At 52.9% G+C, this 19969-nt stretch overlaps 3 protein-coding genes across 10 annotated transcripts in view; 1 reads left to right on the top strand and 2 right to left on the bottom strand.

Moving 5' to 3' along the window:
- Positions 1-1359, bottom strand: part of LOC121443526 (centrosomal protein of 104 kDa) — a 35793-nt gene extending 34434 nt beyond the window's left edge. For 3 of the 4 annotated variants that reach the window (XM_041645278.1, XM_041645279.1, XM_041645280.1), the window contains exon 1: positions 981-1359. The gene's annotated coding sequence lies outside the window, so the exon portion shown is untranslated. The remainder of the gene's footprint in view (positions 1-980) is intronic. The other variant, XM_041645281.1, reaches the window with a different exon arrangement.
- A 128-nt stretch (positions 1360-1487) lies between these two features.
- Positions 1488-14628, top strand: LOC121443527 (DNA fragmentation factor subunit beta). 2 transcript variants are annotated; one of them, XM_041645282.1, is made up of 7 exons: positions 1488-1731; positions 1887-2013; positions 3570-3758; positions 5661-5740; positions 8458-8628; positions 9818-9918; positions 14361-14628. In XM_041645282.1, the coding sequence occupies exons 1-7, from the start codon at positions 1609-1611 to the stop codon at positions 14626-14628; spliced, it is 1059 nt and encodes a 352-aa protein (XP_041501216.1). In that variant the 5' UTR covers positions 1488-1608. The 2 variants fall into 2 exon arrangements, with proteins under 2 accessions (XP_041501216.1, XP_041501218.1); XM_041645284.1 differs by lacking the exon at positions 9818-9918 and having other exon boundaries at positions 14361-14522.
- On the bottom strand, positions 14015-19703 carry LOC121443528 (UPF0688 protein C1orf174 homolog). 4 transcript variants are annotated; one of them, XM_041645287.1, is made up of 5 exons: positions 19379-19703; positions 17038-17144; positions 15902-16132; positions 15668-15799; positions 14754-15225 (listed from the first exon to the last, which is right to left on the bottom strand). In XM_041645287.1, exons 1-5 carry the CDS (start codon positions 19623-19625, stop codon positions 15118-15120), a joined length of 825 nt encoding a protein of 274 aa, XP_041501221.1. In that variant the 5' UTR covers positions 19626-19703; the 3' UTR covers positions 14754-15117. The 4 variants fall into 4 exon arrangements, with proteins under 4 accessions (XP_041501222.1, XP_041501221.1, XP_041501220.1 ...); XM_041645288.1 differs by having other exon boundaries at positions 14015-15225; positions 15668-16132; positions 17038-17151; positions 19379-19477; XM_041645286.1 differs by having other exon boundaries at positions 15566-16132.
- Between the last annotated feature and the right edge of the window lie 266 nt (positions 19704-19969).

Below are 19969 nucleotides of genomic sequence, written 5' to 3'. Positions count from 1 at the left end.
TGTTGTGAATTTTAGAAGGATCCAAACACTTAGAGGTATATCCCTGGCTCTGACTTCTTCAATTATTTGACCATCTTCAAGGGCCTGGCCTATACCGGTTGTGGTTGCACACACTTTTAATCCCGGCACTTGGAAGGAGGATCTCTGAGTTTGAGGTCAGCATGGTCTATGTAGGAGTAACAGGGCTACATAGTGAGACAGTTTAAGACAGACAGAGAGAGATAGATAGATAGATAGAGAGAGAGAGAGAGAGAGCGCAGGCAGGCCAGATTTCTACCTTGACAACAGTTTTACTCAGTTGGGTCTGCATCTCTGGTCTTAACTAGCACCTTCTGGGGTGCATTGAGACTTACAAACAGAACGTTAAAGGCAGATACAAGTGTGTCCCCAATAAAACCAGAACAAATAACTGGTACTGAAGAGGGCTGTGGGGCAGTGTGCGAAACACCGGGAACTCAATACAAAACAATCCACTTTCAGACCTGACACTGCAGGAGACTTCCACTCCCTACTCCTCCCCTTTGCCCCAATCATCAGGAGCCTCGGCACATGCTCGTGGCTCCACAAAACACACCGCGGAAACTTCTGGTCACCAGACATAGGTGGTGTCCCAGCTGTCCCTAGGGCAGCCATAGCCAACAGTGTCAGGTGACATTTACCCTAACATTGCTTAAAAACCGTAACTAGGCACAAACTCTTATATTTTTGGTTGCGACCCTTCCCTTTAAAGCCATCTCTCTAGCCCTAAGTCCAAAAACAATGTAGCAACTTCAAACATTTTGTTACAAAGAAATAAAAAATGTTTCTAGTTTTCTTTTCAATAAACGCAACTGTTACAATATTAAGTGTTGATTGGGGACCGATTAATCTTAAGGATTGAAAGTGTTTTTAGAGAATCTTTAAGCTTAAAAAACATCTCAAACCTAACCCAACTAGGAAACAAACCCCGCAAACAACACGCATCAAAGTGTCTGGCTTACCAGGGGCCAGAGCTACAGTCTTCAGCCTCTTGGTAACTGGTTCTGCTCAGTAACGCATCCAGAAGAGGACAAGGCGGGGCTGGAACCGGATTCCCGACACGAAGGCCGAGGTGCGCTACCTAGAGGCCTAGAGCAGGCAGCGGCCACGTCCCTCCACGGCCAGATGTCTTCTGCCTCGGTTCCGCTGAGGACCGAGGCCGCGCGGGGTCACAGGGCGCCGCGGAGACGAGCAGGAGGGACGCTGCCGCGATGCCGGCCTCCGCTCGTTTCGGAGAGGCCTCGCCTCGGTCCGGCCGCCCCCACCCCGGGCCACTGAGGCGAGGGCAGCGGAGGAGCAGCCCGGGCCTCCTCTGCCCAGCGCCCGGGCCGCAGCCACGCTCCCATGGCAACCAGGCCGGCCCGCGCTGTACGCCTGCGCGGGCGTCCGTAGGCGCCTGCGCGCGCAGCCACGCCTCGCGGGTTCCGGCTGGGGAAAGGTCCTGCAGACGGACGTTTCGGGTCGCGCCTGCCAAGGAGTAGAGTAAAGCGTTCCGGGCGGCGCCTACGCGCCACAGTTCCGGGAGTGGCGAGGAGTGAGAGTCAGTCGTCGTCGTCCGGTGCGTGCAGTGTCTGCTGCCGGAGTCCTGCCATGTGCGCGGTGCTCCGCCAACCCAAGAGCGTCAAGTTGCGAGCCCTACACAGCGAGTGCAAATTCGGCGTGGCGGCTCGGAGCTGCCAGGAGCTGCTGCACAAAGGTTGCGTCCGTTTCCAGGTGGGTCGGGGTGGCGGGGCGGGGACCCGGCTACTACGTGCGCACGGTTTCCGTCCCCTTAGATGGACTTGGAGGGGCGCTGGGCTCCTGCAGACAGGTGGCACCCTGAGCGGACTGCCTGTGGGCAGGACGAGCCTACTCTTCCTGTTCTCCAGCTCCCGGTGTCCGGCTCCCGGCTGTGCTTGTATGAAGATGGCACGGAGGTGACTGATGACTATTTCCCGGGGCTCCCCAATGACGCCGAACTCCTGCTGCTCACTGCTGGACAGACCTGGCAGGGCTGTAAGTAGTAAAACTTCGGAGATTGGCGGGACCCACGCCGTTTAAGCCCAGGTCCAGGAGCCCAGGAACGAGCCTAGTAGATCAGGTCAGGGGCACTGAATGCCAAGAGCTTTTGCTGAAGAACTCTATTTCCAGTGTATTTATTTATTTATTTATTTCGTAACTGGAAAAGCAAGGGGGGAGGATTGGAGGAGCCTGGGGAAGGTTTTGCTGTGCTGGGCTGTGCTGGGCAGGGCAGGCGTTGCTCAGGGCCATTCTCCGACGTATGAGTGTTGAAATGCTCTCAGGGATCGTAGTTTTTATTAAAGCTCTTCTAGGTAGGTGTGTGATGACAGCTCAGTGTGGCCTTAATCCGAATTTCCCCGGTGGCTAATGGGATTGGATATCATTCCGTGTTCTTATTTGCTACCTGCAGGCACTTCTTGGTGAAGCAGTCTTCATGTCTTTTGTGTTTTTTAATCGGATTTTTTTAAGCTGTTGAAATATTTACCCCACCCTCAGCAAATCCTGGTTATGCCTTCCATGTCAGATAATGTGGTTTTCTAATATCCTCTGTTGGGTTCCGTTTCATTCTCTTGTTTTGGAACCGAGCTCCAACCAGCTGAGCTAACCGACCTTGCTCTTTTCATGCTCTGTAATAGAGCAAACGGTTCAGATCTGGGAGGGAAATGGAGGCCAAGGTTACATGTAGCTGAGGCTGGCCTTAAATTCACTCTGTAGCTAAGGCTGGCCTAAAGCTTTTGTTTCTCCTGCCTCCATCTACCAACTGCTGGCATTCCAGGCATGTGTCCCATACCCAGCTTCAAATTTTTTAACTTTGATGACATCCAGATTGTCATTTTCTTCGCTGTGCATTTTCTTTTCTTTCCTTTATTAATATTACTAATTTACTTATTTTTGATGTTTCTTCATGTTCACTGTGCATTTTCACTGTCCAGGAATCTCTTGGTGGGTCCTGTCTTCTTGAGGTTTCCCCCTGCATTTTCTACATCTGTTGCTGTGGCCACAAGACCTTATTTCTTCAGCTTGTTGACACTGGATCTCACTGAGTTTTGAGTATGAAGCAGAGTTGGAGCCTCATTTGGCTGTGGTCTGTGCTTTTTAGTTGTCACTGGATTCTGTTTGCTCCTGTTTAGCTAAGATCCTCAGGAGAATACACTTGGCATTCAGCATCTGCTAGGAAAGCCCAATGTAGCTTGCTACTTGTGGAAAGGGTCCCTGGGAAAGTCAGGAGAGGGACTGTGAGGCCTGGAAGTTGGGTCCTAAGGGAATGAGCAAAGGAGGTGACCTAGTGTGGAGGAAGAGAAAGCAGAAGAAGAGCAAGTGCACTATTCTAGGGCACTGCAATCCCATCACCTGGCAGGACGTGGCCAGAGGAATGGAATTGGCAGCGTCACCCTGTGGAGGATTCGAGTGTCAAGTGCCAAGGCAAGGGTTGGTGACACCAGAGTCTTGAGTCTTCACTTCTGGCTGTCTCTGGGCTTAGTGGACAGGAGCCTCCTCTTGGGACCAGAACAACATGAATGTGTTTCTGTTTTGTCTTGTGGTGGCAGCAGATGTGAGTGACATCACCCGCTTCCTCAGTGTGTTTAATGAGCAACATGCTGGGGTCGTCCGGGCTGCGCAGCAACTGCTGTCACATGAGCGGGACCCACTGAGGCAGAAGCTGCTGGCTGACCTTCTGCATCATGTCAACCAGAACATCACTGCTGAGACCCGGGAGCAGGACCCGTCCTGGTTTGAAGGTACGTAGACTGGGGTGACCGTGTGGCCAGGACGTCTGAGACAGGCAGGGAAGGGCCTCCTTGGAGCAGAGGCTCGGGAGGATCTTTGTCCACTTCAGATCCTGATGCTTCCCAACCAAGGGTGACTGGCCTCTGGAGTGAGTGATAACAAAAGGTGTCCATGAGAAGGCATCTGGCCAGGACTCCTGGGTGGGGGCAGTGTCCTGGGCAGCCTTGAAATAGCTTTCTTTCTTTTTTTCTTTTTCTTTTTCTTTTTCTCCCTTCCTTCCTTCCTTCCTTCCTTCCTTCCTTCCTTTTAAATCATTTTTCCAAAAGCCATGGCAAAATGCATGGAATGTGGAGTTTATCATCTTACCATTTGAGAGAGAGAGAGAGAGAGAGAGAGAGAGAGAGAGCGCGCATGTGTGCGTGTCTGTGTATCAGAAGAGAGAGAGAGAGAGAGAGAGGGCGCATGTGTGCGTGTCTGTGTATCAGAAGACCACCGTGGGTGTCATCCTCAGGAATACTATTCACCTCCCTTGAGATAGGGTCTCATTGGCTAGAGCTAGGCTGGGCTGACTGGCCAGCACACTTCAGAAATCTCTCCTATATGATTCATATCCTCCCTAGGTCACTTAAGGTACCTGGTTCCATGCAAATGCTGGGAAAGTAGTTGTCAGCTGGTCCCTTTAAGGAATAATGACAAGAAAAACCAGTCTATAGGGTTCTGGGAGATGGATCAGTGGGCATTGCTTGCTGCTTGAGCTTGGGGACTTGAGTTCAGATCCCCAGCACCCATGTAAAATCCAGGTGTGGTGGCATATGCCAGGCAGAGTCAGGCAGATCCTTGGGGTTCACTGGTCAGCCAATATATCCCAAACAGTGAGCTCCATGTTTAGTGAGGGTGGAGAGTGACAGAGGAAGACACTCAGTGGTGACCTCTGCTCTTAACATGTGTGTGCATGGGAGAGTGCACCTGCACAGATGTACACACACATGTGCACATTCATGTACACCACAGACACACATGCACAGACTTAAAATTCTAGAGAACAGGAAACAATCTACATGCTTATTCAGATATAAGTTTTTAAAATGATTTGTTTATTGGTTTTGGTTTGTTGAGACAGGGTTTTTCTGTGTATCCCTGACTGTCCTGGAACTCACTTGTAGACCAGGCTGGCCTCGAACGCAGAGTTCCATCTGCCTCTGCCTCCCGAGTGCTGGGATTAAAGGTGTGCACCTGCCCGGATATGAGATTTTTAAAGTGTTAATGTCTGTGGTTGGGTGAATCTACTGTAGGGCAGGCTGGGCTGCAGAGTTAGTGGCACTCCACATATCCAAGCCCCTTCACCCTGTCCTGCCGTCGGCACTGGCGTTTGCTGTCAGAGCCCATGCTCTGTGGGTCTGCAGCCCAAGCCCTCTCATGCCCATTTCCAGCTCTATGAACAGAACCCCTCCCCAGCTCCTCCTTCACATGGTACCTTGTGTGGGTGGAATCATACAGGGTTTGTCCCACAGCTCCTCTCGTCAGCATGCTGCCCTTTATGTTCGCCTGGGTGACCAGCGTCCTTCCCTTTTAATAGTGTCCAATCGTACGGATGGAGCACACTTTTGGCCCTCTCCTCTGCTGCTGACTACTTGGGTTGTTAAGTCCAGATTGAGGTGTCCTTGAGTAGTTGAAATTTCTTGAGGGTTTGAGGGCCAGCCAAGAAGAAACCTCTTAGCAGTGTTTGAGGTGCCTCAAAACCAGATCCCCCAACTAGAGAACACGCACCCTGCCGTTAGGCATCTCTGCGGCTGATGCAGTCCCTGATACACCTCCCTCTGGTCATTTCTTGTCTGCTTGGCTCCTGAGCCACTCAGGACACAAACCAAGAGGTCGTGGTCTGCCTGTAGATCCCAGAGTAATCTTTCTTGTAGGTTTGGAGTCTCGATTCAGGAATAAGTCTGGCTACCTGAGATATAGCTGTGAGAGCAGGATCCGGGGCTACCTGAGAGAGGTAAGGCCATGCTCAGATCACGCTGAGGGAGGATGGTGCAGTTGGTGGGGTTGCCACTCCACTGCTGATGCACGTCTGCAAGGTTGCCTGTGAGGCTTGCGTACCTCAGAGGAGCAAGAGCTTCCTGTCTCCTACATCTGAGCTCTTCTGTACTTTAGCCTCTGACCCCATCATCTAACAGGTATTAGAACCTTTCTGGGCCGTGTCCTTTGGATAGGGTCAGAGGCCTCAGCCTCAGCTCTTTGCCAAGGATGCTATTACGTAGAACAGCACCAGCTGGCGCCTTATGCAGCGGGCAGGTCTGTTCTGATGAGCTTCGTTCCGTTATGGAGAGGTTTTCTGCATCTCCTCCATTGCTCTTCACGATCGGGTGGTTGTTTCCCCCAAACACTTGTATTTATTTATTCTCTGGGTGCTTGGCAGTCCTCTGACCTTGGAAAAGTGGAACACAGGACCGAAGACACCTCTGCTTGGGGTGCTTTGTAGATAGGCTGTGAGCGGCTGACTATTGGGTCTCAGCTCTGGTCTTCTCTGGGAGGAGCGGCCAGCGGCTCCACTGCACCTCGCCTGAACTCCAGGAGGAGGCTGTCCTTGGTGTCCTGATACCCTGGCTTCCTTTCTTGAAGATACGAATGCCAGTGAGGTGCAGAGTGGAAGGAAGACCCTCTATGGTGCATGGGACCTGCCCATACCGAGAGCATGAGGTGCCCCTCATTTTGCCAGGTGAGCCTTCTGTGCCTCTCTGCACTGGGCTCCACGTGACTGCCTTCATTCAGATATGATGAGCAGTGGATGGGTGGTTTGGGGACAGCAACTTGTTTTGGGGACCTTCTTCTCCCTGCTCTCCTTGGGGTAACTTGGGTAACCGCCCAGCAGTTGGCTAGTGGCACAGACCTGGGGCTTCTCCATCTGTCTGTCTTTACAGCATCCTCTTCAGCACCCAGAACATGGATCATATGTCAGTGTCTGTCACCAAGATTCCAGTTCACTAACCAGAACTAACCCAGCATCTGTTTGGGTTCCTACCCCTGAGCTTCTTGGTTAAAAGTAGATCCTAAGGCTGCCTTCTTCCTCCGTGCACACCCTCCTCCGAAATCTTCTTATCTCGTGGTGTAGCTCGAGCTGGGTGTCTATGGGGAAAACCTGACAGAGCCCCCTGCTGGTTGAAGCCACCCTCCCTTCCTGACCAGGCCTGGAACCTGACCACCCTGACTGTTCTCTTGTCACCATGGATACTGCCTGCTTGCCCAGGCCCCGCTGGGCTCAGAATCTCCATTGGGCATGCTCTAGGACTTCCTTCTCAGGCTGCTGCAGCACTGCCTGTACTCACCTGTTAGCTGCCCTCCACACCAGAGTGAGGTCCGCAAGGGCAGTGTGGCGGGCAGTGGGCACAGTGGTGCTCCATGCCTGACTGCTCTGCCCAGGTTTCTTCTAGGTGGCAGTAACAACCCCAGGCAGACGGGTGGGGGGGGGGGCGCTGATAGAATTCACAGCTCGAGTTTGCAGGAACAAAGCCAGGCGTGGGTCCCCCTTCACCCTGCATGGCCAGGCAGCTGAAACAGCAGGCGTGGGTTCCCCTTGACCCTGCATGGCCAGGAAGCTGAAACAGCAGGCATAGGTTCCCCTTCACCCTGCGAGGTCAGGTAGCTGGAGCGGCAGGTGTGGGTCCCCCTTCACCCTGCATGGCCAGGAAGCTGAAACAGCAGGCGTGGGTCCCCCTTCACCCTGCGTGGCCAGGCAGCTGGAAGGGCAGGCATGGGTTCCCCTTCACCCTGCACTTTCTTTGTTTTTAAACCTTTCCCTTTCCCCTCTCTCTCACACAGTGGGGTCAGCTTGGCCTTTGCTGCTCATTTGCATGTCAGGCTCCACATTGATTGGCAGGTAGAAAGTGCTGCAGGAGCCCTTACATGGCTGTGTGCTGTCCCCGTACTCCCCATATCTACCTCAACCCGCTCAGTGTGTCACAGCTGCCGATGTATGGTGTCCAGTGTTTTGTACTTCATGTGGCCTTCCTTGGTGATTGTCCCCACATGACCTAACATCGCCGCCGGTGCCCTGACTGATCCTAGTACTGACCCTCTGGCTGCATGGACGGGGCCCCCTTGTGGGTGCTGCTCGCCTTATCACAGAGGGAATGCTCCTCCTGCTGACTATGGGATCTTAAGTCACTTCCCCCCCGCACCCCCCCACCCCCCCGCCCTCACCATGGGATCTTGCTCTGTAGAGCAGGCTGGCCTTTGGATCCTCCCACCTCAGCCTCCCAAGTGCTAGGATTACAGATGTGAACCTCTCTGCCTTGTTTTGTTCTCCCAGCCAGATGGGAGTGTTAGTTTTTTTTTTGTTTTTTTTTTTTTTTGGTTTTTCGAGACAGGGTTTCTCTGTGGCTTTGGAGCCTGTCCTGGAACTAGCTCTGTAGACCAGGCTGGTCTCGAACTCACAGAGATCCGCTTGCCTCTGCCTCCCGAGTGCTGGGATTAAAGGCGTGCGCCACCATCGCCTAGCTGATGGGAGCATTGTTGATTCCACTTCACGGCCCCCCGAATGGCCATGATGTGATAGCTGAGCAGTGGTCAGACACTCTAACTGTAGAACTAGGCGTAGGCTGGCTCCTGACAGCCAATGCGTGGTGTAGGTTGGTGATTGAAGGCAGGCTTTCGGGCACGGGCAGGCCACAGGCAGGCTACGGGCTCAGCGATGCCTCTGGCTCACTCTCACAGGTGAGTGCTCACACCTCTGCGGTGGATGCAGCGGCTCGGGAAGAATTCGAGCGGGTCCTCAGCTCCATGTGCCAGAAGCTCAAATCCCAGAAGTACAATGGCAGCTACTTTGACCGAGGTGCAGAGGCCAGTGAGCGGCTTTGTACTCCGGAAGGCTGGTTCTCCTGCCAGGTGAGCTCTGTGCCCTTCATTCTGGGGTCACTGCCTCCTGGGGGTGAGAGGTGGGTAGGACATTCAGCAGCTGGCCTAAGAGTAGGTGCTGGTAGCCCTCAAGTTCAAAGTGCGGGAGGAGGCAAGGATGGTGGCGTGCAATTGTTGGGGTGTACAATTGTTAGTATATGGCACCGTAGTCGTGCAGGAACATGTTGGGAATAACAGGTCTGTTCCTGTGTGGATCTGTAGAGGCACCTAGTGAAGGATGATTATCTAGTATCAGGGACAGAAATGCCTTCATCTTTTGAAAACTCAGAATATTAAGATCAGGGGCAATGGAATGTTAGGGGCGGTAGAATTCCAAAGACCGCATTTTTAAAAATTAGGCTTAGTTTTTTGAATATGAGTGTTTTGCCTGTGTATATGTCTGTGCCCATGTGTGCTTGGTGCCTGTGGAGACCAGAAGAGGTTGTCAAATCCCCTGGAACTGAGGTTACAGATGGGTGTGAGCCACATATGGGTGCTGGGAATCAAACCTTGGTCCTCTAGAAGAACAGGCAGGAACCTCTGAACCGTCTCTCCACCCCACAAAGAGAGAATTTTCTTTTTTTTTTTTTTTTTTTTTTTGGTTTTTTGAGACAGGGTTTCTCTGTGGTTTTGGAGCCTGTCCTGGAACTAGCTCTTGTAGACCAGGCTGGTCTCGAACTCACAAAGATCCGCCTGCCTCTGCCTCCCGAGTGCTGGGATTAAAGGCGTGCGCCACCACCGCCCGGCAAGAGAGAATTTTCAATCTCCAAAGAACAGCAAACACTTTTGTTTTTTAAAATGAGATCTTAATATGTAGTTGAGGCTAGACTTAAGGTCACTATGTAGCTGAGGCTGACTTAATATTTATTTCCTTTTATGTATATGTGTGTAGTGTTTGTGTGGGAGTGTACACATGCCACGGCATGGGTGTGGTCAGAGGACAGACCACACCTGGCTTTTACGTGACTTCAGGATCCAAACGTGGAAAGTGCTCTTCCTGCCGAGCCATCCCCCTGGCCTTCACCTCTGCCTCTTAGTGCTGGGGATCACTGCCTGGTTCAAATGTTGGTTCGTGGATTGAACGCCTTGTGGGGCCTGCGCCTTCGCAAGCTTGTTGGCTTGGAGGAGGACAGTAACGTACCTCCCTCTGCCTTTCCAACCCCTGCCTCGGTCCCTGCAGGGCCCCTTTGACCTGGAGAGCTGTCTTTCCAAACACTCCATCAACCCCTATGGCAACAGGGAGAGCCGGATCCTCTTCAGCACCTGGAACCTGGATCATATGTGAGTGTCTGTCACTGAGATTCCAGTTCACTAACCAGAACTAACCCAGCATCTGCTCAGGCAGCTCAAATCTGGCCCATTACACCTGTGTGCTTCAGGCCCAGGGACAGACCCCAAGCGCTTATGGAAGGAGCATCTGGAGCGATGCTCCTGACCTTCCAGCTGTCAGTGCCCAGTGCTAAACTGTCCCGCCCCCTCCCACCCCCTTCTGTGGGTGGGTCTGGTGGCCTGGCTCCTCATGGCCCAGTGGTGGATTCAAAGAGAGTGGGTGCTCTGTGTTTGAACCGGGAGTCTGCTTTTGGGCTGTGTTGTGGGAGGTCAGGACCAGTAGGATGGTATCACAGCTGGGCAAGCTGCAGTCACTTCTAACCAGGGCAGGGCAGGACATATTCTTACAGCTCTTGACTGTAACTACCCTTGACCTTGCTTTGTGAAGGCAAAGTGCTCCCAGTATCCACAAATGGCTACCTGACTCTTGGAGTCAAAACTATGAAACATATATAAAGAGTGAGTTTTATTTGAGGGCCCCTTTATCCCTCAGTACTCAGTGCCCCTGCCCTGTTGCCACAAAAAACCACTCTCCTGAAACATGCCCCGTTAATGCCTGTTGCACACCTTTGCCAGCAAGTGTGGACTTCCATGCCTTTCCAGATCTACTCTCTGGCTCCACGGTGCTCTGTCCACACAACTCAGTGCACAGCAGACTCCTTCACTGTTTGCAGACTAGCCCACATTAGTTCCCTCCTGGGCATTTAGGCCGTTACCTAACCCTGGAATGAAACTGTCTCCCAGTTCCATCCCTGTCCGGCTGATCTGTGGACCGGCTGCATCCACAGCTGGCGAGCAATGCAGATTTGGACCCCACCCAGCATCAAGAAGGCCTCCGGGGGTCTGGTGTGGACTCTCCATGAGAAAGAGTGCCCTGGCTCTGACCTCCAGACTCCTTGGGAAATCGATACTGGTGTTCCCCTTCCGAGTATCTCCAGCCTTCTCTGAATGTTCCAGCTCACATGCTTGCAAGTTGCTTCATGTCCTTGTCACCACTCGGTGTCACTGTGCCTCTTTGCATTTCCCTGACTGAGGAGAGCACCCACTCTGCTGTTTCTGTTTCCTGGCTCCTGGGAAGGCTAAGGCCTCTTTGCCATTCATGGCTTTCTTTCATGTTGCTTCCTTTTGCTCATTGTTTACTTTTTGTCCCGGGCACTGATTCTCTCCTGGCTGTCTGTGAGAGACATTGTTGCTATAATTTTGCCACATTCTGATGTCTTTTATAACAACCGGATGGGTGGCCTTGGCGAGCCCTTGGAGACTGGGTCCCTTTCTTAGGGTCTGAGGCACTGTTGTCAGGATCCTGACTGCAGGCCCAGAGCCGTACAGATCCTGCCATTCCTCCTGCAGGTGCAGGGGCCTCTGTTTGCTCCCCATTGCCTGCAGCTGCGTTTGCCCTATGCTTAACTGCAGGGTGTTTTGCTGTTATTTTTATTCCTACTTTGCACTCCTCTTAGGGTTTCTCCTTGTTTTCTAGTTTCTCTCTTTTGTCTTTTAACAAATGCTGAAGTCTACGTGTCTCCGGCTGCACCTGACCTTAGTGTTTTGGGGTCAGTGTGATTGTTCTGACATGTGAGCCTTTGGCAGGTCTCGGAGTCCCAGGGCTGTTCCCTCATTCTGCTCTGGTACCTGAAGGTTGCGACTCCTACGCCCACTCAGCTCTTTGCCTCACGCTCCCCCGACTCGGTTTCTGTTGCCATCAAAGAGGAGATCACTAGTTGGCACATTAACTGCCTTTTGTCCTGCACGGGTCCCTCCAAGTGGCTGCTCAGCATGAATAAGTGTGACTGGCTTCGTCTCATTTTCTGTTTGCTGTACCTGTTGTCCTGGTCTCACTGTGTAGCCTGGACCTGCCTGTTACTCTTGCAGGAGTGTGTTTTGAGTGCTGTCCTGCCTGGCTGTAAGCCTGCACGGATGCTTGTTTTCATCTCAATACCTACTTAGGCCGTCCACTTCTCTGCTCACTGCCTCCTGCATCTCCCTGCTCCTGCTAAGGGCTGGCGAATGAGTGACCCTAGTGCTTCTTAAGGAGGGCCTGGGGTGAACTCCCTCCTAGAACATCTACCACTGAGCGAGTGCAGGGTGACTGTCTCACACTGGGTCTGGGATCACAGGCATCTAGGTCCCTTCTGCTCTCCCTGGTGGAGGCTGATCACATTGATCCCTGGTGCCTGCTCATGGGAGCTGCTGCCAGTCAGCATTCTCTTTTCAGTGAAGACTGGTTCGTCCCCTTACCTGAAAGGGATACACATCCAGAGACAGCTCTTTCTCTTTGCTTCTGCTGTGACTTGTCCTCCGTTCTGATTCTCCTCTGCAGTCCCTTGGATTCCCATGGGCATTCTGGGAACTCCTTGCCACCTACCCACCCACTTTATGCTGACTCTGCTTGCCTGCTCTGGCTCAGTGCTGTTGTTTTGGGGTAACTTCCTGCTGTGGAATCGGTTGCAAACCCCCCCCCCACACACACACACCGCCCGTACATTGAAACTGTCACACAATGAGACTGCATCCAGAGATTGGGCCTTTGGGAAACAGTTCAGGTGAATTGGTGTCCTAGGAAGGAGAGTGATCAACAAGAACAGATAGTCTTGTTCGTAGGAGAGCGTGTTCATGGTGTCACTGCCGTGTGAGGACAAGCCAGCAAGTTGGCCCTGATCAGACCAGACTGTGCAACGGCTTAGACTTCCAGCTCAGAGCTGTAGAGTGATAGATGAGGGGGAAGTGGCTTGCTTTCCACTCTGCTGTTCTTGGGACTGTGTTTGGATCTGAGTTTCTTTGGTGACCATTTTTCTGTTGCTGGCTTGTCAAAGGGTCTCTGCAGAGTAGTCTGCACCTTTTCCCTGGAGGCGTCTCAGTTTCAGTAGCTCTGAAGCAACACAACATTCTCTTTGCTTGCCACTTCCGCGTCACATTGGTCATACACACTTGGGTCACATGCCTGTGGGAGACACAGTATTGGGGAGGGTGGTTCTGTGGGCACCTGTGTAAACGGGAGTCACTCTGGTGTAGTGAGGAGGAGAGGCTGGCTACGTTCCTGGCACCCGGCCGCCCGCACGGCTAGCTTTATACCTGAAATAATTACACGGAAACTGTATTCTTTTAAGCATCGCCTGGCCCATTAGTTTTAACCTCTTATTGGCTAGCTCTTACATATTGATCTAACCCATTTCTAATACCCCTGTAACACCACGAGGCGTCTTACCAGGGAAGATCTTAACCTGCGTCTGTGTCCAGTGGGAGAATCATGGCGACTGCCTGACTCGGCTTCTTTCTCCCAGCATTCTGTTCTGTTTACTCTGTCTATCTAAGCTGCTGTCCTATCAAAAGGGCCAAGGCAGTTTCTTTATTTAACCAATGAAATTAACATGAAACAGAAGACTTTCCCCCATCACTCTGTGCCAAGAAGCACTCCCACGTGGGGCTCGGCTTTGTTGAATGACCATGTGAGCCGCCTGGCCTTGCATCCTTTCTAGTATGTTAAGCAGTACCCACAATTCAAGTTTGCAAAGTAAGACAATGGCATTGCTAGCACCAAACTCTGCTACAATGACCATGCCTGCCCACGGCCATGTCAGTGTTGGGCCGGTGCCACCAGTCTGTGAAGCACAGTGCTGGGCTTCTCTGGTGATTTATCCACAAGCCCCATCCATTCCACTGCCTCTGCCCTTCTGGGATATTCTCAGCTTAGGTTCCTTAAGAATCTTCAAGATCCTCCCGCCTGTTACACCTGCTAGCAGGTGTATTAGGGTTTCTGCTGCTGCGATAAAGCACCAGCCAAAAGTAGCATGGGGAGGAAAGGATTTATTTCATCTGAAACTATCATGAAGGGGTCAGGACAGTCCCTCAAGGCAGGAACGGATGCGGAGCCCATGGAGGGCTGTTGTTTACTGACTTCTTCAGCCTGCTTTCTTATACAGTCCAGGACCACTGGCCTAGGGGTGGCACTGCCCACTGTGAGCTGGGCCCTCCCACACCAATCATTAACCAAGAAAATGCTTCGCAGCCTTTATTTTTTTTTTATAATTTATTTATTTTTTTATTTGCCTTGGTGTCAGATCTTGGAGTTACAGACAGCTGTTAACTGCCATGTGGGTGGTAGGAATTGAACCTGGGTCCTCTGGAAGAGCAGTCAGCACTCTTAACCATAAAGCCATCTCTCCAGCCCCCCGGTTCGCAGCCTTTATACACACCAGTCTGATGCAGGCGTTGTCTCACTTGGGGGTCCCTCTTCCTAAATGACTCCAGCTTGTGTCAAGTTGACCAAAATCTAAGCAGCACAGCAGGGATATTTGCTATGGTAGACTGCTATGAGTGTCTGTGGCTGGTGGGAAGGGCACAGCACCCTGCAGTGCGTGGCACTGACAGCAGATGGACTGTCTTCCCTGACTTGGCAGAATAGAGAAGAAGCGCACCGTGGTGCCCACGCTGGTGGAAGCCGTCCAGGATGGGAGGGAGGTGAACTGGGAGTACTTCTACAGCCTGCTCTTCACGGCCAAGAACCTGAAGCTGGTGCACATTGCCTGCCACAAGAAGACCACGCACAAGCTGCAGTGTGACCGTAGTAAGATCTACCGGCCCCAGGCAGGATCCAAGAAGAAGCGGCCTGCTCGCAAGCGCCCGCCAGTGACACATGCCAGGCCCTCTAGGGTGATGCAGCGGTGATGGGGCTATTACCCTTACATTTTTTCACTCTAGAAGCCCCAGCCTGAGTTTTCTTTTTAAAAGCAAGTATATTTTATATGTTTTAAAATTTTTTACATTTGCCATACATAAAATAAAGATTTTTTCCAAAATAGACGTGTCTAAAAAGTGTGCACACATCGAGAAAGGTGGGGCCAAGGGCACAATAACAGTAGCCGGTGACCGACCCATTGCCCCAGCTGAGTCCGTCTTCACAGCCGTGCGCAGCAGTGCCTCAGGACAGCGTGGTGGAGCTTTCTGTGCCTGTCCTACAGTCACGGACGCACACTGTTCACAATGTGTGGTCTTCCATGTTTCTGAGGGCTGTCCTTTCCGTAGGGGCCGGGTGTTGGCGCTGGTGACCTTGTGTCAATTCTGTGTTCAACTGACAGTGTGTTCTCTTGGAGACGCCATCCAGAGATCTTCAGACTCGCTGAGCCGTCTGCTGAACACGACAGGGGAAGACCCACACTACATCTCGGCGTCGTCCTCATCCTCATCCTCTTTGGCTCTGAAATGCATTTTTCTGAACTCTCGTCTGCTCATGGAAGGACAAGATGAAGAGGCTGGTGGCAGATCCTTAGAGGGAAGAAAACATGACTTCAGTCTTGAGTGGCACTGCCTGGGCACCAGATCCAAACCTGACCACGGTCTGCTCTGGGCCGTGCAAGTCTGTCCAGGCACTGGGCCCTTGGTAAGAAGGACGCTATCCTACAGACTAGGGGCAGCAACAGAAACATGGGTGCATGCTCACAAAACCACAGCTCTGACTTCCTAACCTGTTCACTGTCCAAGATACACCCAGGGCGCTGGAGCCAGGAGCCCTGCCTTCCAGCCTGTAAGCCCGAGAGTGGGGCGCTGCAGGGGAGAAGCCTCCCACTTACACAGACCTCATTTTCTTTTTCTCAGTTATGCTTACCTCTGAGTTGTGGCCTTATGGATACACAGGAACCTGGGAGCCCAGGATGGCAGCTGCAGTTTGCTGCCCGCACTGCAGGAGAGACAGGAGGGCAGCACTTACCTGCATAAGCTCAACATTCCCGAAGAAGCGACTCACAGGCATGGGCTGGTTGCTGTCATCATCTAGAAAGACGCTGCTCTCCATCTGGAGCACAGGTGTCTGCACCTCCTCTGTCCTGGGCACTGGCTCGGCCTGTCTGGCAGAACTGCCATCAGGTTCCTGGGCTGCAGCCACCCTGCCGGGTTCTGGTGTGGGCAGGCCACCTTCAGTCTTTGCTGAGGGTTCCTCACTCACAGGCTGGCAGCAGCCCTGGGGAGGCTCTCTACTCTCCGGCACAGGGACAGCCGTCTTAGCGCTGGCCTCGGCAAACTCACTGTCACAAGAGGCCTCGGGGGCCACTTTTGGCAAAGAAGAAATGTCACTTTTACGGTCAGCTTTCTGTAGTTCTGCCTTTACAAGGTGACCTTTGTCATACTTGAACTTTTTGGAAGTACGTCTGTCTGTAGTCTTATGTGATGAAGAAGCCTGCCAGGAAAGAAAAATGTAAGAGAAAACCAGACCTATCTGGCAAAGGCACTGGGTTCAGGGCCAGAGCCCCCTCTGTCCTGCTAAGGGGCAAACAGACTGGAGGCCGAGGGAGACTCCACAGCACTGCTCCAACAAGCTTTCCCAGGGCTGTTTTCTAAAGTACATGCTTGCCTGCTTTAAAGTCCTGGTAGGGACATGCAAGATGGCTTAGAGAATAAAGGTGCCTGCTGCCAAGATCACATCCTAGAACCCACATGACAGAAGGAGAATCTCCCATTGCAAGTTGTCCTCTGGCCTCCACATATGCACCATGACATGTGTGCCTCACCCCCAAATAAATAAAAATGTAATTCTAAAATATGTAAAAGAAACCAGTTTCCATCTCCTCACTCAGAGCAAGCTCCCGGCTCTTTTGCCTGGACACTGCACACCAGGAGACACTCAGGCTGGCTGCAGCAAAGTGTCAGCATGCTGTCCTGAGTGGTGCTGTGCCAGACACAGAAGCCGGCCCCAGCCCCAGCTGCGGCGCTGTGGGGGTCAATCCCTTGCCTGGGGCAGCTGCACTGTGGTGTGTCCCTCCTTGCTCCACTCTAGGGGTGAAGCAGTTGACAGACTCACATGGCTGCACAGGCCACCTTCAAAGCGGCACTATGCAGGAAGCTGTCTTACTGTCTGGATTGCTAGCACACTTCCATCCACGCACGAGCATAGTGCACAAAAGCAAACTCAGCTGTGTTGAACGTGCACCCCTCTGACGGCAGTGACAACATGTACAGGACCTCTGAAATGTCTCCCAGTCTACACACAGCAGCAATGGCTCATATTTCACACAACACATCTCGGGGTGACAACTGTAGAAGGGACGGAGCCAAGGCCTCGGTGTTCTTGGTAATGAAGCTCACCAGACATGCTGTCTTGACAGATGTGGAGCTGGCAATGCCCTCGGTAGAGGCTGAGCTGGCTGGAGTGTAGCTTCGGGCCTGAAGGCGCGCTGAGGATCGCACTCCACCTGTGAGCTGGACAAGAGCGACGCTCAGAGAGCAGGCTATGGCACACCAGCCGAGCTGCGGCTTCTCAGCTCGGAGCCTGAGCGTTTCTGCCCACATTCCCTCACCTACAGGCAAAGACTACTTCGGCCTAACGTGGTCCAGCCCAACTGTCTAGGTTTAGACACAGGGTTCAGGGTCAGAGAGATGGCTCAGTGGGAAAGGGGGCTTGCCACCAGGACAGCGGACCTGAGTTCAATCCTAAGGACCCAAGTAGTGGAAGGAAAGAACCGACTTCTGGAAGTTGTCTTCTGGCCTCCACCCGTGCTGTGGCACATGCCCCCCCCCCCCCACGCACACACACAATTTAAAACAAAAGATGCAAGGCTGGCTGCCCACTTGTCCACTGTGGAGGCTCAGGACCATCAGTCCCCCTGGCAAAATAAGATGAGACAGAAACACCAGTTCCTGCACTCATCTCTGTCCACCCCCTTCAGCAGTCCCCATCCTATGGACCAGAGCACATAGCTCCTGGTCCATATGTGTTTATTTTTTATTATTATTTTTTATTCTGGGGTGGCATCCAGGGCCTACTGTGTGCTTGGCGGAATCTGTACCTTGTGCTATAGCTCCAGCCAGGACCTTGCACCCTTGAACCTGCCGCTGTTTCCCAAGTGCTTGGCTTACAGATGTGAGCTGCTACATTTGGTTTATGTGGGAGGGGGATCAAGTCGGCTTCATGCACACTAGGTAAGCGCTCTCATCCCCAGCTGTGCCACATTCCCAGCTCCACCCCTTCAAAACAGTTTTTGAGAAAGGTTCATACTCTGACAGGTCTTGAACGCAAGCTCCATCCGTCTGCTCTAGCTGTTTTGAGTGCTGGAGTCAAAGCCTCCGCCGCCACACACAACTCTCTCACATCAGCCTATTGCCGCAGCTGGCCTAGAAATTCCTGGCCTTAAATCAAAAAGTACTTGAAGAAATAATGGCTGAAAAGATCCTCTGTTTACTGAAAACAGAAATCTATACATCGAGGAATCTTAAACTCAACTCCAAGTTGACAGGCCACCTCTGTGACACAAGAGGAGAGGAGGATAAACCACTGACAGGACCACCCCGTAAGAGTGCTAATCTCAGAAAGACTGGTAAGAAGCCAGCCCCTTACTCAGCAGAAACAGTGGGAGCCACACTGAGTGCACTTGGTACACTCAAAACAAAATGCCAGCTAAGAAAATCCGCACCAGGAAACCTGCCCTGTAAAATGAAGGCACGGATAAAGAAATTCCCTGATGCCAACTGAGGACAGCTGCTTTAGAACGGCTGGGAGCACTGGCTGAAGCTAACACACACAGGGGCACCCGGCCCCAAGGGAAGTCCGTGTACAGGATACTTTAGACACACTTCTCTCGGGTAAATGAGGCAACCTGGTCATGACATGCAAGCAATAACAAAAGGGTGGATATGAGGGAGCCTTGCTGGCCCAGGCGAGTGGCTCCTTTGGAAAATGGGAAAGTCACGATTGCAGGACTGGACTGTCAATAGATGGCAAACAAAATATTACAAAACGTGGGGAGCGACCCAGGCGAGTGAGGCCGCTCTGTATCTCACTGGCACGGAGGCAGCTCAGCTCTGCAAACCCTCACACGAGGAAGGAAGAAGCATAGCGAAAAACTGCTAAATTCAAACCTCAACGCCTGAGCAAGCAAAGGGGGGACAGCAGCTGACATGGCACACAGCTGCCTATCAGCGACACTACAGGCAGCCGCCTACACAGTTCAGCCTATGTCAGCGGGATTCTGGCCACCTGGAGACGGAGGGCACACTTCAGGCTAAAGGACACGGTCCCCGCCTTGCAAGCCCTGCCAGGTCAGAGTCCCTCTGCAGGGGGGATGAGGCCCAGCCACCCTCCTCACTGTCACACTGCTGGTCCTCTGCCCCGAAAACATGACGCGGGGGTCTGGCTGAGGCCGGCTGCCCCGTGCGGGCCCGGGTCTGAGCAGCGTGGCCGGGACAGGACGCCAGAGCAGGGAGCCGCACTGTCAGGGGCCCCACTCGGTCCCAGCGCCAGCCCTAAGTCCAGGAGCCCTGTAGCCCCGAGCCCGGAGGAGGCCGTGCAGGAGCCGCACTCCCGGGGCAGGGCTGGAGGGGATCCGAGGCGGCTGGACCGAGCAGCCGCCGCTGGGCGAGCCAAGAGAGGCGCCCGCCCCTCCTCGGCTCCCCAAACAGCGGCGAGCGTCCTGCCCGCCCGGCCGCTCACCTTCCGACTCCTCATGAGTGAGCGCCCTGGACCCAACGCTCCTTCGCCGTCTCAATCGTGCGCCCGCCAACGCCGCCGCCGCCGCCGCCGTCACTGCCGCGTCTGACGTCACCGCCGTATCCGGATCACGTGCAGTGGTCCTTCCTGCAACCAGGTTGAACTTATAGTTGGGTCTCACACTGGCAGGTGATAATGGTTGGAAGTTAAGAACTTTCTCTGGGTGTTCTGCTCCTATTAAGCTTATCATGGTTGGCCGAGTCCTACAGTGAGGCCTCAGACAGGTGGCCCAGGCCTAGCTCTGCCAGCTGCGGGTCCTGGCTTCATTGTGGGCCTCAGCAAGAGCCTAGCGGTTAGATGCATTTGCAGGAAACAGTTTTTGAGTTTGACCCCAAGACCCACTAGGTATCCTGTGACCACATTGACGCTCCCTCACGAGACTGACTCATTCTCTCTCAAAATAAATAATGTAAAAAATGATAAAGATCTTGAAATACAAATGAAATCTTTGGTCTCAGCCTCTGGTCTTGCTGGGTGGCTGGGACTGAGTGTAATGATTTAAGTAAAACGCTGCAGGTTCCCGAGTGGTGACAG

Source organism: Microtus oregoni, unplaced genomic scaffold (genome assembly GCF_018167655.1).
Source record: "Microtus oregoni isolate MIOR12 unplaced genomic scaffold, Mior012 000109F_ref0000275, whole genome shotgun sequence".
NCBI lineage: Eukaryota > Metazoa > Chordata > Mammalia > Rodentia > Cricetidae > Microtus > Microtus oregoni.
The sequence above is the reverse complement of the archived record's forward strand: the minus strand, read 5'-3'. Positions and strand labels throughout refer to the sequence as shown.

What these genes read in the sequence shown, in the direction of transcription:
- LOC121443527 (XM_041645282.1), top strand. Translation starts at nt 1,609, where the DNA reads ATGTGCGCGGTGCTCCGCCAACCCAAGAGCGTCAAGTTGCGAGCCCTA. An exon ending in TGGACAGACCTGGCAGGGCT is followed by an intron (nt 2,014 to 3,569) that starts GTAAGTAGTAAA and finishes TGGTGGCAGCAG; the next exon opens with ATGTGAGTGACATCACCCGC. An exon ending in TCCGGGGCTACCTGAGAGAG is followed by an intron (nt 5,741 to 8,457) that starts GTAAGGCCATGC and finishes TCACTCTCACAG; the next exon opens with GTGAGTGCTCACACCTCTGC.
- LOC121443528 (XM_041645285.1), bottom strand. Translation starts at nt 19,625, where the DNA reads ATGATAAGCTTAATAGGAGCAGAACACCCAGAGAAAGTTCTTAACTTC. An exon ending in CACTCATGAGGAGTCGGAAG is followed by an intron (nt 17,145 to 19,378) that starts GTGAGCGGCCGG and finishes TCCAGCTCACAG; the next exon opens with GTGGAGTGCGATCCTCAGCG. An exon ending in CTGTCAAGACAGCATGTCTG is followed by an intron (nt 16,133 to 17,037) that starts GTGAGCTTCATT and finishes CTTTCCTGGCAG; the next exon opens with GCTTCTTCATCACATAAGAC.